Here is an 18,710-nt window from a genome sequence, read left to right as displayed (position 1 = left end):
GGCCATGATGGGAAGTGAGAGGAAATCTACCCCTAGGAATAGAAATTCACCCCTGCAAGAGGTTATCATGGGGAAAAATCTTTGTTTCCACAACAACCCATTTTCAAAATCCAATTGTCATTGGGACAGATAGTGAGTTGAAATCATCTGAACAGGGGCACAGACAGCAAAACAAATGTTACAGGGGTGTTAACACTTCCCTATTCTATCCAAAAACGTAAAAACATTTTTTTCGGGCTGGAGCTATAATTAAAAAATTTACCTATTCTGACTTGCAAACAAATTCAACTTAGAGGAACTGCAGTCTGCTCACATAATTTGTAATAAAAACACCTTTGCCATTCTGAAGCTTCTCCCCAACCACTTTGCATATTATTTTATATATATATATACTGTGATTCTGTACTTGCCAAATATGCTGCACTGAGGCTGACTGCAGCCATTTTAACTGTGAGCAGATAAAGCTGCTGCCTGTTCACTTTCTGGATTCACACCCCCAGCTCTGCAGCTCTCATTGGCCTCTTATGACTCACCCCCCTCCCTTCCTGGCAAACTCTCACAAGAGTGCTGTGCATGATGTCTTAAGCCTAGGCTAATGACCAGACAAGAAACAGGAAGTGGGCTGTATAAGGTATTTACTGTTAGAATAAAAATGTTTTACGATCCAAAGTTAAAACAACAAAGACAGAAAATGTAATAGATGGAGAGATGAAAAAAATGACTTAAATTACACTTTAAGAACAAACCTACAGACCCCATCATGTGTGTAACCCGTGGACTGCCTGTACTGCTGCTGCCAGCTAGGAATTCCCTCACTTTGAGGTTTGTTCTCACTCCCTATTTTGGCTAAGGGAAATCTCCATAAGGAAGCATTCACACCACCTGGGTGTTTTGAATCTGCCTGCGTTTTTTTAAAATGACAAATCGCACATTTCAGATGCCAGTCATTTTAATGGCACCTAAAAACATGGTTCGGTTGGGCCGCGATGTCGCATGATAAATCACACAGCACTCCTGACGAACCGCATTGTGTGAAGCTTGTCGCCCAAATACGTTTTTGGAGCTTGTAACCCCTTCTCTACTTTATTCAAATTAACTGCCTACTGCAAATTTTACTTTGCTAAGCTTTTTTTTTTTTAAAAAAAACTTTTTTGCGCCTCATATTATGTTTTATACCAAATACTTGTCATTTTTGTGGCTATTTTATATGGGTATTAAACTTTGTTGGCATCTTGGTGCATTTTTGTGTAAAATGTGTTTCCATGATTTCTGTTCTAGCTATTGAAAGGAAAATATTTAATAGTTTTAAAAAAGGGAAAAAAAAAGGTATTTTCTTAAATATTTTCACAGAACTGGTAAAACCTAGCAGCCTGAGAAGTAAAATAATGCAAAAATGCAGAATACGTTATCTGCAGTCAACAAAAGGTTAAGCAAAATGAAAACATTTTTTTCCTCTCTTTCTTGTAGTGTTTTGATTATAATAGCTGCCACAAGGTGGCGATATAGCAGAACACACGCAGCACGTGTTTTAACTGTCTGGTACTTTTCATTGATAAAAATAAAAACACAACCAGTTCATCCACTGATTAGATAAGAGGGAAGTAAAAATAGCACAGCTTGCCCTAGGTATCACCAGTTTGTGAGAGCTTTATTGATGAGCAAATTGTTCTTCAGTAATATATTTTGTGAGTTCTAAGCGTATATCTCAGGATGAATCTGACACATCTAAAAACAGCTGTCATCTTTCACAAGTGGTGTATTAGCTGCAGGTCGCACATCTTGCTGAAGTAACCGTTTTTATTTGACAATAACCGTAATCATTTCTATAATCGTATTCAGCGATGACAAAGCGTGCTACAGGGGGCTTTCCTTATTTGATTAAATCACATAAAAGCTTAGAATGTATTTCTTTTAAATTCTTAAAGAGAATACTTTGGTTGCAGGGCATAAATGATTTGTTCAGCTTTAAAATGTACAACATCAAGATGTATGCATTCATTGTAATTTATTACTTTTCTGGCTCTCCATTATGAATGAAGTAGTTTGTGCCTTTTGAATGAATTGCTGAATGGCTTCATATTTTCAAACTATCGTTACATTATACACATGTTTATAAGACTACTTTAGATCTCGTATTCTCTCTGTACTGGTTCTAAAATGTTACACATTTAAAATATACTAGCTTGTGGTAACATCAAAATTAACACTTGCATATCTACCTAGGCAAAAGACGTGTCTATAAAGTTTGATCCAAAGCAAGACAAACGTCAAATGCCCTGTGTATCTGTAATCCATTTTCCTTGATGGGGAGATTTTTCTTACTCCACAAGGGCAGTCTGAAGTAGAGATGTGTGGAAATAAAAATGTTGGTGCCAAAACCGAAAATGTCAGTTTAAAAAAAAAAATGTATATACAGTATCTCACAAGTGAGTACACCCCTCACATTTTTGTAAATATTTTATTATTTCTTTTCACATGACAAAACTGAAGAAATTACACTTGTAAAGTAGTGAGTGTACAGCTTGTATAACAGTGTAAATTTGCTGTCCCCTCAAAATAACTGAATACACTGCCATTAATGTCTAAACCACTGGCAACAAAAGTGAGTACACCCCTAAGTAAAAAAAAAAATTCCTTATTGGGCCTAAAGTGTCAATATTCTGTGTTGCCAACATTATTTTCCAGCACTGCTTTAATCCTCTTGGAGTTCACCAGAGCTTCACAGGTTGCCACTGGAGTCCTCTTCCACTCCTCCAAGACGACATCACAGAGCTGGTGGATGTTACAGACCTTGCGCTCCTCCACCTTCTGTTTTAGAATGCCCCACATATGCGCAATAGGGTTTAGATCTGGAGACATGCTTGGCCAGTCCATCACCTTTACCCCCTTGGCTTGTATAGCAAGGCAGTGGTAGTCTTGGAGTTGTTTGGGATTATGTTGGAATACTGCCCTGCGGCCCAGTCTCCGCAGGGAGGGGATCATGCGGTGCTTCAGTATGTCACAGTACATGTTGGCATTCATGGTTTCCTCAGTGAACTGTAGTGCCCCAGACCATGGCATTCCCACCACCATGCTTGACTGTAGGTAAGACACACTTGTCTTTGTACTCCTCACCTGGTTACCGCCACGCACTTAACACCATCTCAACCAAATAAGTGTTTCTTATAGTACATCATGAGACACAGAACCCATGTTAAACTGTTTTTCTGTGGTAAAACCAACAGACTTAATCTTCACCCTTCACAGTGGGTTCCATTAAACCTTCAGGAGCTGGGGATCCTCGAGGAAACTCACAATCCTGAGCCTGTAATAACACCACCACCAGTAAAACTTTTTGGCCTTGCTACCAAAAGTACTGGATCCCAGGGTCCAGCTCTCTAAAAAGAGGCAAGACCTCATTTCTTCATACACGAGGCCCGGGTACCATTCAATTCGGCCTAAAAGAGAGTTTGAATGGATCCGGCTGCATGGCTAGCCCCAGCAAGGAGTGCTCATCTTTACTTGTGACCAACACCTTAGACCATGGCTTGACAAGTCCCGGGCGCCAGGTCGCATTTGCGACTAGAATTAACGACCTGGGGCGGCACATCTGGGGCATCCCGTCTCAATGCCCCTCCGGCGTGCGATCGCATCGGGCTGCGCTGGCCGGTAATTGAGGCCGTGGCTTTGCAGCCTTCTGTAGTTCTATGCTTCCTTCTGGAATCTGGCGCCCTCTTGTGGTGGCCGTTGGTATGACAAGACAAGCAATGCTAATGGAGCTTCCCCTGCCTGTTTTCACTGCCCGCTCCTCTCCTTCCCAAAGTGGAGAAGAGAAGGAAGTGATTGCAGGCATCTTTTGCCTAATATTGAGTGTGGGGTGGCTGGTTTTATTTTAAGTAAAACCTTTTTTTTCTTAATTAAAATTTGTCATCTCCCTGCTTGGCCCTGTATTGATGTCACTTGAGATGTCAGTAGCAGTTCCGACCCAGTGTCAGATAGTAAGCCACACTATCGCAGTCCCGCTCTAAGTTGCTGATCACCGCCATTACTAGTATTAAAAAATAAAATAACTCCAGTGTATATACAACAATCTGTAGACTAACTTTCACACAAACATACCGTAATAATATAAACTTATTGTGATTTTTTTTTTTTTTTTTTTTTTTTTTTACCAAAGACATGTAGAAGAATGCGTTTTGGCCAACATTTATTGGATATGTTTTATTGCAAAAAGTAAAATAGCTTTGTCGATTGTTAAACCCCCCCCCCCAAAAAAAACCTGGCTCCTAACTTTTTTTAGCTGGCCCCTAGAATCCAAGCAAATTTGTCAAGCCCTGCATTAGACAGTGGTGAAATAACTGAGATACTCCCAGTAGTGGGGGGGGGGGGGGGGAGGAGGTTATATAGGCAGTGCACTTTTTTTTATCTTAGAGCGTGCCAGTGTCCATCACCTAAAGGTGGGCTATAACTCACATAGTAACTACTATTGTCCTGTGTCCCATGATGTACTTCAAAGAAAAGGATTTTACAGGTCAACTGTTTTAAAAATCCTATTATCTTGGTCTCAGACCACAGGACATGGTTCCGGTAATCCATGTGCTCAGTCTGCTTGTCTTCAGCAAACTGCTTGCAGGCTTTCTTGTGCATCATCTTTAGAAGAGGCTTCCTTCTGGGATGGCAGCCATGCAGACCAATTTGATGCAGTGTGCGGAGTATAGTCTGAACACTGACAAGCTGACCCCCCCCTACCCCCCCCCCCCCCCCCCCCCAACCTCTGCAGCAATGCTGGCAGCACTCATATGTCTATTTCCCAAAGACAACCTCTGGATATGATGAGCACACACACTCAACTTCTTTGGTCGACCATGGCGAGGCCTGTTCTGAGTGGAACCTGTCCTGTTAAACCGCTGTATGGTCTTAGCCACGGTGCAGCTCAGTTTCAGGGTCTTGGCAATCTACTTATAGCCTAGACCATCTTTATGTAGAGCAACAATTCTTTTTTTCATATCTTCAGTCTTTTGCCATGAGGTGCCATGTTGAACTTCCAGTGACCAGTGAGTGAGAGCGATAACACCAAATTTAACACACTGGCTCCTCATTCACACCTAAGACCTTGTAACACTAACGAGTCACATGACATTGGGGAGAGAAAATGGCTAACAGGGCCCAATTTGGAAATTTTCACTTAGGGGTGTACTCACTTTTTTTTGCCAGTGGTTTAGACATTAATGGCTGTGTGTTGCGTTATTTGGAGAGGGCAACAAATTTACACTGTTATACAAGCTGCACACTCACTACTTTACATTATAGCAAAGTGTCATTTCTTCAGTGTTGTCACATGAAACGATAGAATAAAATTTTAATTGAGATCGTGAATTTAAATGTATATGTATTTTTTTGTCAGCCATTATCTGCACCTTTTGTGCAAGAAAAGCTCAAGAAATATGCCATTATCGACACATTTTTCTCCATCGGCAAAATGCCAACACCTTTTTCGGCCGATATGTTTTGGTCCCCGAAATCTCGTCCGTCTCACCAGTCTCTAGTCATAAGGACATATGTTTTCTGCATTAGAATATTTTGATACTATCCTTTTGACCCCTGTGCACGGCACAACAAAAAAACTTACCAATTTTAGATTTGTAATGCATTTATTTTAAGGATCGCAACGCAGCGGTGTTCTATCCTATGGGCCCATACACACAGCTTGCAAGCAGCTCTGTAATCTGGAGCTGCTTAAAAAAAAAAATGTATTACAGGTACTTGCATAACTCCATCAATTTACTCAGTGCTTTACATCTATATTGTACATTGACACCAGTCCCTGCTCTCAAGGAGCTTGCATTCAAAGGTCCCTAACTCGCATTCATACACATACTAGGGTCACTTTAGATAGGAGCCAATTAACCTACCAACATGTCTTTGGAGTGTGGGAGGAAACCATATAGAAAAATCTGTGTCCACTGTACTGAGTTTGGAACCCTATTTTTTTTTGCGGAGCGTATATAGAAGTTCAAGCTCATGTTTACCTGCATCCAGCATAGTCTCCAGAGGGCTCTATTGGCTGACCTGTCAACATCAGTAAAGCGGCTAGTGCCTCGCATCACACACCTATTGGCATTGATTGACATGTCCGCCCTGAATGAATGACCTTTGGCTTCAGTGACTAAAGGCGTAGTGTATATTCAGCAGGCTCTGCCCACTGACTACTCGCTTTTGTTTACGGGTCTACACTGAGCAACAACAGTGTGGGTTCATCTCAAGGATGTACGCTCGCATGAGTTCAGATTCAGTATGGACAACTTTTTATGTAGGATCGTGCTGCCAACAAAAATGAAAATAAAACAGGACAGCAGCTTAAAGTGACTGCCGACCCTAAGTCTACCACAAAATAGAATGAAAGACCCCCCCCCCCCAAATGGGTTGGCTTCCCATAGACCTAAAATTAGAGTATAGTTTCCTAATGGACCCTAAACCAGCATTTTTCAGCCAGGGCTCCTCTTGAGGTTGTTGGTGTTACTTTGAGCATTGATCTCCCGCTTATACTGACCCAACAATAGGGAGAAATATACTGCTGATTACCAATGTAAGGGGTCGTTTCTACACTGGCCACTGATGTTGGGGGTGTCCAGAGTTGTTTACATACTGCAGTTATTTTAATCATACCACTATTTAAAGCGGGAGTAAACCCAGTTTCAAAAGACACTTACATTCCCGGCATGCCGGAAATGCTAATTTTCACATTGGTTGTGCTCTCAACCAAACTTTCAAACCATCCAATGGCTGGTTTCATAACTGAACACATGTGCAGCATTATGGCAGTTGAAGAATCATTAGAGGCCAAGATGGCAGCTTCTTTGACTGAAAATTATAGAAGGGTTTACTTCCACTTTTATTTTAAAATTATTACTGAAAACATTTTCTATCCATCAGGCGATGTTGAAATAGATCTGCCCTGAGTGTCGCACTCTAGGTACTTACACCACGTTTTTTATTCTCTCATGTAGAACTTCTACAACTTGCATATCATTCTAATATGCCAAGAGCTGTGGGTATAATTTTTAGCAGGGGTTCTCTGAGACCTGAGAATTATCTCCTGGGTTCCACAGGTTGAAAAAGGCTGAGTAATCTTTCCCTGTGAAGTTTGTCAGCTTTTCCCTATGATTTCTGCACAGCAGCTTCCAATACACTCACATTTTGGGGGTGATTTAGTTAAATCCTATTTTATTGAAACAAGACCATATGAACAATCAGGAATAAAAGTAAAATGAGACCATATTAACAGATACATGAGGTACAGTCATGTCGGATACAATAGGTTCGTGTAGGTCTTCGTGTGTGCATATTTAACATAACGCAATGAAACAAAAGGTAAATCAATACATATCACAAAAGAGAACGTTCACATCCTGAATGGGATCAGGATAAATGTAACTTAGAATAGAAACTTATAATATTTGTAAGAGAGTCTTATTCTTACAAAGAATAAATGTTGTTAGGATCACGCTTGGGGGGTTGATTTAAGAAAACTAGAGTGCCAAATCTGATGCAGCTCTGCAAATAAACCAATGGACTTCCAGTTTTTTGTTTTTTTTTTTGTTTTGTTTTTTAACAAAGCTTAAGTGGTTGTTAACCCACGTTTATTAAAGTGGAAGTAAACCCTTCTATCGTTTTCGGTCAAGGAAGCCGCCATCTTGGCTTAATGCTGCACATGACACCAGCCATTGGATGGTTTGAAAGTTTGGTTGAGAGCACAACCAATGTGAACATTAGCATTTCCGGCATGCCAGGAACGTAAGTGTTTTTTTTTTATTTATTTATTTTTTTTAAACTGGGTTTACTCTCGCTTTAAATGCCATCCTCACTATTATAATTGTCCCTGTGCCCGTGTTCTGTAAAAAAACAAAAAAAAAAAAAAGAGATATGATTGTACCTGTATGGGCGCCACTGCTGGTGCTCAGCTGATTCCTCTTCTTCCTTGTCTCCGGCTCACAGCTGCAGTGGGCGGAGCCAAGACCTCCCGCTGATCTCAGCTGGGGAGGAGGGGGGAGAGAGAGCGTCGATCAGCTGAGCGGTGGGAGCGAAGCTCATACAGGTACAATTGTGATGTGTTTTTATTTTATTTTGTACAGAACACAGGCACAGGGGCAATTATAATAATGGTGCAGAGAGCATGAAAGCATTTAATAGCTGAAATGAGAGAAGCAAGAGTAGGGCGGGCACTGGTAGAGCAGAGACAGACAGAGGAGGGAGGAGGAGACAGATGGCAGGCTGCGGCTGACAGAATCGCGCAAACTGACCACAATATCGAGGGTCAGCAGCCATGATTATCGAGGTCTGTTTGCAGAGGGGAGGGTATAGTAAGGCAGGATCAGCCAGGTATTTCAGGTGATACGGGGGGCACTGTGCTGTATAACATGCTTTAAGGGAACAGGATCTTTTTCTTTTCTGGTTAACAAATGCTTTAAAGTTATGGAAAGGTCTCCTATACTTACCTACTCTTTTGCAGTGGATTTGCAAAGAGCAGCCCGGATCCTCCTCTTCTCAGGTCCCTCTTCAGTGCTCTTGGCTCCCCCCCACCTTTTGCGTGCCCCCACAGCAAGCAGCTTGCTATGGGGGCACCCGAGCCAAGCCACAGCTCCTCGTCCCCCCCCCCCCCAACTGATTGGCTAGCTGACTTTGACAGAAGCCACTGCTGTGTCTCAGCCAATCAGGGGGGAGAGTCTCAGATGGCCGAGACACTCGTGGACATTGCTGGACCGAGAGGGGGCTCAGGTAAATATGAGGGGGGATGCTGCACACAGCTTTTTATCTTAATGTATAGAATGCATTAAGATAAAAAACCTTCTGACTTTGCAACCTCTTTAATTGAACAAGCTGAAGTTAGAAGCTGATTGGCTAACTTGCACAGCTGCACCAGATTTTACACACTCTAGTTTTTGGCCTGGTTCACACCTATGGCGCTTTCTTTTGATTTTGTTTCCGCAATGCTTTTTGGGTGTTTTTTTTGTTTTGTTTTTTTCCGATTTGCTGTTAAATTGGCAAATTAAATGCAAATCACTGCAAAAACTCACTACATGCTTCTCCATTGAAGTCTATTGTACAGCACCGTTTTTGGTTTTAAAGCGGTCCCTGACCCTTTCCAAAAATGCAGCTGCTGAAAAAAAAAAGCGTAGATGTGAACGTGTCCCATAGGAAACCATGTTAAATGAACTGTAGTTCATTTCTGCAAAAAGCACCAAGCTCATTGGTGAACCAGGCCTTTTTAAATCTTCCCCTATGGCTGCTCTGTGCTTCTATAATAGGATCTGCTTGTCCAAAAGCCATCTTTTTGGCCCTTCTAGGCCTGGTGTCCATAGTTCAAACCCCATGCAGTGCATTATGAATGGGAAAAATCTGACAGCTCAGGTCGGAGTGCAGATCTGAAGCCGGTCAATGGATCTTTTTTTCGTCATGACCCTTTGCACAATCAGACACGACTGCTCTATACACAGACTAAATGTCGCCTGACATTCTGCCCGTGTGCACTAGACTTTACCTATTGATTTAAAATGACTGTTGACTATTTACAGTCAGAATGGGAAGTCATTGTATGACTCTGGGCACTCTGCCACCTCTGTAGAGATTCTAGTAAACAAATGATTGTGGGGAATGTAATATTTGAGATAGCTTTAGGTTTGTTATTTTAAGTTTATTTTTAGGCTATATTTGTCAAGGTATCCCGGTATCTGGATGTGCATTTGAACCACTTTGCCTACATAAAATATTTTGGTGGTGACTTGAAGTGATAATTCAAAAAATATATTTTTTTCATTAATCCTATAAAAACATGGCTGCTGCATTAGATTTTTTTGTAAATTTCCTCATGGGAGCTTCCTCCCTTTAGTTGTTGCCTGGTCATGCCTCTCTATATCATTCTTCCTATGGCAGCCTCCATATTTTTTGGTACAAGTTTCCTTTTAAGATGGTCATTGAATTAACAAATTACAATTGCGTCGGACTGGAATAAAAATCTGCACGCATGATCACTATTGTAACCTAGTTAAACTGAAAACCTGTGCTATAGTAGCAAAGGACCCAGTCAGGGAACTGCTTTTTATGCGTTTAGAGCGATGTTTCTCAGCCAGGGTTCTGAGGCATGCAGTCTTGGTTTCACATAGCATCAGCAAGGTGGATTTGATTTAAATCAAGTTGATTTAAATTGCTAGTAAAAAGGCTGTATTTAAATCAACTTGAATTAAATCATAATTTTTAAAGAGCAACTGTTATCGATGACCCGCTGTTAACGCATTGACCGTCCCATTCACTTTATTGGGGTGGCTGGTGATGTGGCAGTGACACAAGGTGAGGGACGTGGCAGCAGCAGCTGAGTGGATGCCCGCTAACAGGTGCTACCATGATGGATCTGAAATGACATATGCTCTTTAAAAGTAAGGACTTATTCTTGCTGGTAGTTGGAATCTTTAATACTTGCAAACAAAATGAAGGTTTCCTATTTAGAATAAGTTGTCAAGTTAGTAAAACAGCGATATCAGAACTGATTCAATCTTAGTTTATAATGTACATAGATTTGCAATAATTAAAATAAAAACTTTTTTTATCTCATGGTTACTGCAAAATTGTGTGCATAGTCTCAGTTTTCAGAGCTTGGATTCATTGAATAAGTTTACCAAAAATGTAAATATTACAGAATATACAGTCTCATGCTACATAACCAAGCTCAGTTTCATGCTAAAAAAACAAAATTAAGGTATCTTAAATAGAAAACTATCTTTAGATTATTAAAATAAATGTGTTAATAATCAAAAGAATACGATTAAAATAAAACTTTTATATATATTTCACTTTTTATCCACCCTGAGCATCAGGTATTTTTATGATGCAGGTCTACAGACCTCTAGCACCATGGAAACTCACGATGTGTATTCATGGCCCAGGGTGGCATTGAGTAGCCTCAGCATTCAGAAGGGGGTGAAAGTCCGTCTCCACTTATCCTGCTTTGTCTCCCACCCACTGCTATTCTGTGGTGAATGTTAGAAGGTAGGACTCCCTATGATGTGATATAGGGTCGGGAACCCAATTTTATCTGGTGTTCATCAAGATTTTGCTTTTTTTTTTTTTTTTTTTAAGTGTCCTGTTGAAAAAGTTATTAAATTATACATACTCCACCAGTGATGTGATAATTATGTAAACTCCTGGTGTTAGTCTTCACTAGAGCTGCACAATTAATCATCAAGAATGGTTATCACAACCTTGACTAAAGTGTTTCACAATTCTTTCTATGCAAAGAATTCTCTCTGCTCTTCTAAAGCCACAGCCATCAAAAAAAAAAGGAAGAGAAAAACCGGGCAGTCTGCCAAGAATCACAACGTTCTTTATCAGTTGAACTTAAGTATAAACATTGTAACAATTTGTCAATGGAATAGACTTTGGCCCCTTTCACACATGCGGGACCGTTCAGATCCGCCTGTCAGTTTTTTCTATGGAGCGTCGGATGTTAGCAGCGACATGTCTGCTGACATCCGATCCGCAAAATCCAGACAGATGCTATTTTCCATCCGTCTGGTGGATTGGATCGGATGAAAACGGACAGGCGGTCCATAATCATCCAAGAGCTGACATCCGACAGGTCTGTCCCTACACAGAGTGCAGACACGGACTTGTCATCTGCCGGCTCAGCGGGGATCAGCGAATTTTATTGCTAGAAAATTACTTAGAACCCCCGAACATTATATATATTTTTAGTAGATACCCTATAGAATAAAATGATGGTTGCTGCAATATTTTGTCGCATTGTATTTGCGCAGCGGTCTTTAAAATGCATTTTTTTTTTCAATTGAATGAATTAAAAAAAAAAAAAAAAAACAGTGAAGTTATCCCCTTTTTTTTTTTTTTTTTTTTTTTGTATAATGTGAAAGATTTTACGTCGCAAGAATCATGAAAAAATCGTGATCTTTTTATTCTAAGCAAAAAAATTGTGATTCTCATTTTGCCCAGAATCGTGCAGCTCTAGTCTTCACCATCCACCACCTTATAGTGACCTTAAAGGGGTTGTAAAGGTAAGTTTTTTTTCACCTTAATGCATTCTATGTATTAAGGTGAAAAAACACCCGACAATGCCGCCGCCGATTTTACTTACCCGACCCCTCGAAAGTCTCGGGTTCGCCCCCGACATCCTCTTTGCTGCTCACCCTGGCCATTGATTGACTAGAGTGGATGGATTGAAAGCAGCGCAGCCATTGGCTCGCGCTGCTGTCAATTGCATCCAATGATGCGGCGCGCCAGGGGGCGGGGCCGAGTGATAGAGCAGGCAGCTATAGCCACTCACTGTATCCGGGAGCGCACACGCAAGCATTACACACCATGCGAGGCAGCTCGCATGAAGTTGTGGAGTCCTTGCGGGTAGGAGCAGAGACAGCCGCCGAGGGACCCCAGAGCAGGTTCGGGGCCACTCTCTGCAAAACAAGCTGCACAGTGGAGGTAAGTATAATATGTTTGTTTAAAAAAAAAAAATGCCTTTAGTGATCCTTTAAACATCAGTCCTTCCACCAGCTGAAAAACATGCTTACCAGCTCCTGTAGACCCCTCATTACAAGAGATTGTTTAAGCTTGTGGCTTTAGCCCAGCCAAGGCCTTTCTCCAGATCTGATTGTTCAACACAGGCTCACCCCTTGGCACCTTGTTACATGTGAGATTTTCTCCTAGAAAACAAAATGCTCCACATGGTGTACTGCAGGGCTCGACAAAACCTGGGCGCCAGGTCGCATTGGCGACTAGAATTAGCGATTGGCGCCTGGGGCAGCACAGCTGGGGGTATCCTGTCTCCGTGGACCCCCCGGCGTGATTGCGTCGGGCCGCGCCGCCGCCGGCCGGTAATTGAGCCCCCGGCTTTGAGGCCTTCTGTGATCCTATTCCTTCTGGAATCTGGCGCCCTCTTGTGGTGGCCGTTGGAATTACAACCAGCAATGCTAATGGAGATATCTCCTTTCATTTACTTAGAACACCTAAACACACACATGTATATATGTGTGTATATATGTGTATATATATATATGTGTGTGTGTGTGTGTGTGTGTATGTATATGTATGTATATATGTATATGTGTATATATGTATATGTGTGTATATGTGTGTATATGTGTATATATATGTATATGTGTATATATGTGTGTATATATATGTATATATATATATATATATGTATGTGTGTATATATGTATATATATATATGTGTATATATATACACACACACACACACACACACACACACACATGTGTGTGTGTATATGTATATATATATATATGTATATATATATATATATATATATATATATATATATATATATATATATATATATATACACTTTTTTTTTTTTTTTTTTTTTTATTCTAACACCCTAGAGTAAAATGGGGGTCGTTGCAATACTGTCTGTCACACCATATTTGCACAGCGGACTTACAAGCGCACTTTTTTTGGGGAAAAATAATTTATTTAATAAAAAAAAAATAAGACAACAGTAAAGTTAGCCCAATTTTTTTTTATATTGTGAAAGATAATGTTACTCTGAGTAAATTGATACCCAACATGTCATGCTTTAAAATTGTGCCCGCTCATGGAATGGCGACAAACTTTTACCCTTTAAAATCTCCATAGTCGACGTTTAAAAAATTCTACAGGTTGCACGTTTTGAGTTACAGAGAAGGTCTGGGGCTAGAATTATTGCTCTTACTCTACCGATCGCAGTGATACCTCACATGTGTGGTTTGAACATTGCTTTCATATATGCGTTCGCTTCTGCATGCAAGCTTGGCGGGACAGGGCGCATTTAAAATTTTTTCTTTTTTTTTTTCTTTTAAACTTTTATTTTTTCACGGTTCTTTTAAAAAAAAAGTGTATCACTTTTATTCCTATTACAAGCAATGTAAAAAATCCCTTGTAATAGAAAAAAGCATGACAGGTCCTCTTATATATAAGGTCTGGGGTCAGAGACCTCACATCTCATATTTACACTAAAATGCAATTTAAAAAAAAATCGTCATTTGAAAAAAATAAAACAAATAAAATGTCCCTCTAAGAGCTATGGGCAATGACTTGGAGACAGGTGGGGGGCTGGAGGCTATCTTCCCCTCACTCGTCTCCATGTCAGGCCAGGGACAGGTCCGGATCGCCGTCACGGACCTGGCTCCTAACTTTTTTAGCTGGCTCCTAGATTCCAAGCAAATTTGTCAACCCCTGGTGCACTGTAAAAATCATTATAAAATTTATTGAAATCTAAAATAATGCACTTACAGCATCCGCTGATAACACAAGCCTTTGTTTTAGTGTGTCGACTGGCACACAAAAATCCATCGTCCTAGGATACATGTGGGATTGGTGACGTCGGCAAATGCAGATTGTCCACTGAGCACCAGCTGCATCCAATCAGATGCAGCTGTTCTTTGAATATTCTGACAGCTTCTGGTACCGGCTCTCAGAATATCATAGCTGCAGTAGCAGATTTGTCCATCTGCACTTTATAGTGTGGATGGCAGAATCTGTTTCATTTTTTTTTCCTGATAATGCATGGCCAGCTTTATATTAAAGTACACTTGTCATGTGGAAAATACTGAGGGTTCCATTGCTGGCTACTGGTTTAAAATGCTAGTTGCCTTGCTCTTCTGGTTTGCTTGCTGGCTTCACTATTCTGTAAGTCACTAAGCTGGAGAAAGCATGCTGATCAAGGTTTGGTCAAAGTGCTTACCGGTGTTCATATCCCAGGTTGGTGATATCAGCACTTAATGTTGCTAAACGCACACAAATGGTAAAAGCAGTCTGTATATGCAGTAAAGCATGTTTGTTATGCTCACGGTAGAACCTAAGGGGTTAATCCTCTGTATTTTGTAAAAAGGCTACTTGATCCGGTCTTCTCTGATCCTCCCCTTCTTCCACAGTCCCCAATCTGCTGATAGAACAGAACATTTAGAGCAAGGGTTTAGCTTGACAGCCAGTCTGCTAGCATCTTTAGAAAGCAAGGTCAATAGCAAACATTATACGCCTTTTTATTTTTACCTGGTAATCTAGCAAACGTTTTTTTTTTTTTTTCCCCCATCAGAACAAGCTCACCTGCAGATGTAGCAGTTAGAGAATTGAAGCAACTGATTGGGGTGCTTACAATGATCAACTTTTCTTTATGTAAAACCCGTTTCCCAATAGGAAACAAACTTGTTGCTGTAACTGCTTAAAGAGTGTGAGTTGGAATTTGACTTTAATTTATTAAGTTAAAATTTTAGAAACTGCAACCATTTTTATACACAGTTCCCCCATTTTCAGGGGCTCACATGTAACTGGACAAATGAATATAATCATAAATAAAATGTTCATTTTTAATATTTCATTGAGAATACTTTACTGGCAATGACTGCCTGAAGTCCAGAACCCATGGACAGTACCAAAGACTGGGTTTCCTCCTTTCTGGTGATTTGCTAGGCTCTAACTGCAGCTGTCTTCAGTTCTTTGGGGATCTTTCCGCCTTTAGTTTTGCCTTCAGCAAGTGAAATACATGCTCAAATGGGTTGAGATCATGTGATTTGCGCCATTGCAGGATATTCCACTTTTCCTTCAAAATCTCCTGGGTTTCTTTTGCAGTATGTTTTGGATCATTGTCCATCTGTACTGTGAAGCGCCGTCCAATCAACTTTGATGCGTTTGGCTGAATCTGGGCTGACAGTATATCTCTAAGCACTGCAGAATTCATCCGGCTGCTTCTGTCGCATCATCAATAAACACCAATGACCCAGTGCCACTGGAAGCCATGCATGCCCATGCCATCACACTGCCAGCTCCACCATGTTTTACAGATGATGTTGTGTGCTGTGGATCATGAGCTGTTCCAAGCCTTCTCCACAATTTATTCTTCCCGTCATTCTGGTACAGATCAATCTTAGTTTAATCCATCCAAAGAATTATTTTCCAGAACTGTTTTTGTCAGTCTAATCTGGCCTTTCTATTCAGGCTTATGAATGGTTTACACCTAGTGGTGAACCCTCTGTATTTTCTCTTGTGAAGTCTTCTCTTGATTGTAGACTTTGTCAAAGATACACCAACCTCCTGGAGAGTCTCCTTCACTTGTCTGGATGTTGTGAATGGGTTTTTCTTTACCATAGAGAGGATCCTGCAATTATCCACCACTGTTGTCTTCCATGGACGCCCAGGCCTTTTTATGTTGATCAGCTCACCAGTGCGTTCTTCTTTCCTCAGAATGTACCAAACTGTTGATTTGGCCACTCCTTGCTGCCATCTCTCTGATGGATTTGTTTCATTTTTGAAGTCTTACGATGGCCTGTTTCACTTGCATGGACAGCTCATTTGAAGGTATAATGTAGGTTCACAGCAATAGATTCCAAATACCACACTAATGCCCTATACACACTATCAGATTTTTTACTGATTTTTGTCTTCAGATTTACCAAAATCATGTAGTGCAAGGGCTTGAAACTCCTAAAGTTTGGCCTCATATTATATGGTTTTGGTGAATCTGAAGGAAAAACTGATGCTGTGTAAGGGGCTTTAGAATCAACTCCAGACCTTTTACCTGCTTAATTGATGAAGATGTATATTAGGGCTGTGGAAATTAAAGATTAAATTAAATTAAAGATTAATTCCTCGATTAATCGATAACATTTTTTATTTGATTGGTACTCACCTCTCCGCCGGCTTCAGGGAGTTCCGTCGGAGATTCGGACGTCACGAACATCGACGTCTCCTCCCCCCTTCCCCAAGTTGCCTCTGTCTAACGAAGGGAAGGGGGGAGGAGTCCGGTGATGTTGACATTCTGATTGAGCGTACGGGGAGGAGCTACGCATGACATCAACCGCTGCTGTCCTACGGAACGAACGCGATTGTCGGCTTTACATGCTGTGTTTTTATCATCTTTATGTGAGTAGTTTGTATTTGAACACAAAAATTTAATCTTATACTTAAGTGGTGAGCACTTTTCTTTCTACCCATGACCTGGCATCCTTGCTGAGATCTAAGGAGTTTATGGTCCGTGTTAACCCTTTTGATACCTGCTTGCATGACCACATGTTTGCAAAGGGGTCCATGCCATAGGGTGAGAGTGATTAGTTAGACCAGAAGTGGAGGGATTTCACGCTACTGTGGGGGGGAAAAAATAACTAAGCAAGTTTGAATTGAAAACGTATTTGTGTGAACTGTGAAGTTAAGTCTTGGATTGTGGAAACTAACTAGTGTCGGGTGAGTGTATATAGTGTGTACCACATTTACCACTGACTAATGCAGAGTTGCAATGCAAGGAGATCAGCTAAAAGTAGTTGGATCTGTATGTGCGTTATAATCTAAATTAGTTGCTTAATCGTTTTTTTTTTTTTTTTTTTTTAAAAACTACTACGAACATTTTTGAATTTCCTTTCACACTCTGTACTGAGGGCATTGGTCACCAGGACCAATGCTGAGGGCAATCTTCCCGCAAGAAAACAAACCAAAAAAAAAAAACTTTACTGAGGTTTTATGAATTTTATCCTAATATAATCTATCTCAAATGAAAAGAACCATTTTGGCAATATATAGGTTTGAAGGTCTGAAAGGCCTTTTCATTAGAAAATGACGATTTGATGATCCCAGGCAAGCTCAAAATTAGATGGTTTAGCCAAGTATTTCAGTGTTGTAACAGTTGGAGTATATAAACCCAACATTTCATATTCCAGATGTGTGCCTGCTCTGCTGTACCATGTACTTGTATGAAAATTTATCCTGTTTTTTGTATTGCTTCCCTTGTGTGAAAAGCCTGGTATTTCTGCCAATCCCTCTACTTTCCTTTTTAAAAACTGACCACACCAGGCATGAGAGCACAGCGGGTCAGTCAGATCTCTAGCTGTGCTGGGAACTCAGCCTGCTCTCAAATGATCAGACTAGTCCTGACACGCCCCTCTTGAACAGCCATTCACTGGGAAGGGGCTGCTGTTTCTCCTGTCCCCATCTTTCCAAGCCTCTTAGGCAGCTTAGAACAGAGTTAATATAACTTATAAAAAAAAAGGAAATATATTTGTGTGTGTGTTTTTTATTTATATATAAACAGGTTTTGCCTTTTCATTTCTATTTTAAACGGAATGGGTTGTTTTACAAGGTGATGGTTTACATATGCTTTAAGTAACCTTCTAATTGCATTACTTTTTGGTGAAGAGCTAATTGGTGGGTGTTTTGGGGTCTTGTAAACATTACAAAAAAAACAATTGTTTTCCGATTTGTTGAACTAATGCAGTTAAAGGTTTTTCACGGGTAGCATTTTATGCTTCATAGAAGTTGTCTTTTATCTGATATGTGGTTGAGTAATGACTCTTCTTTAATTCTGTAGGGGGCATTGATCAGTCTGTCCTGAAGGAACTTCCTCCTGAATTGGTAGCAGAAATCGAGTCATCGATGCCGCTTTGTGAACGCGTAAAAATGAACAAACGCAAACGCAGCACTGTAAACGAGAAGCCTAAATATGCAGAAATTAGCTCAGAAGACAATGAAAGCGAAGAAGACTTTGAGCGTGAGTAATTGGCTGCCTTTGAATGGATCCTAAAGGAAATTTTCTGGAAAGGCAGGATGTTCATTAAAAAAAAAATGTTGAGATGAAATGTTGTCAATGAAACAACTGTTCACATGTTTACACATGTCTAAACTCGCATCTTCCATAGACACAAAAACAGGCTACCTGTTCAATCACTAGACTGAAATCCCACTAAGCCAA

General features: G+C 40.5%; 1 protein-coding gene across 6 annotated transcripts in view; it reads left to right on the top strand.

The window, feature by feature from the left end:
* The window catches only part of NIPBL (NIPBL cohesin loading factor), a 242,831-nt gene that overhangs the window by 132,796 nt on the left and 91,325 nt on the right, over positions 1–18,710 (top strand). For all 6 annotated transcript variants that reach the window (XM_077462850.1, XM_077462847.1, XM_077462848.1 and 3 more), the window contains one exon: positions 18,330–18,509. In XM_077462850.1, the coding sequence (XP_077318976.1) occupies positions 18,330–18,509 (180 nt within the window). The remainder of the gene's footprint in view (positions 1–18,329; positions 18,510–18,710) is intronic.

Source organism: Lithobates pipiens, unplaced genomic scaffold, assembly GCF_037356315.1.
Source record: "Lithobates pipiens isolate NorthernLeopardFrog02 unplaced genomic scaffold, aLitPip1_a1.2 Scaffold_3, whole genome shotgun sequence".
Classification (NCBI taxonomy): Eukaryota; Metazoa; Chordata; class Amphibia; order Anura; family Ranidae; genus Lithobates; species Lithobates pipiens.
This window is presented reverse-complemented; position numbering and strand designations above follow the sequence as displayed.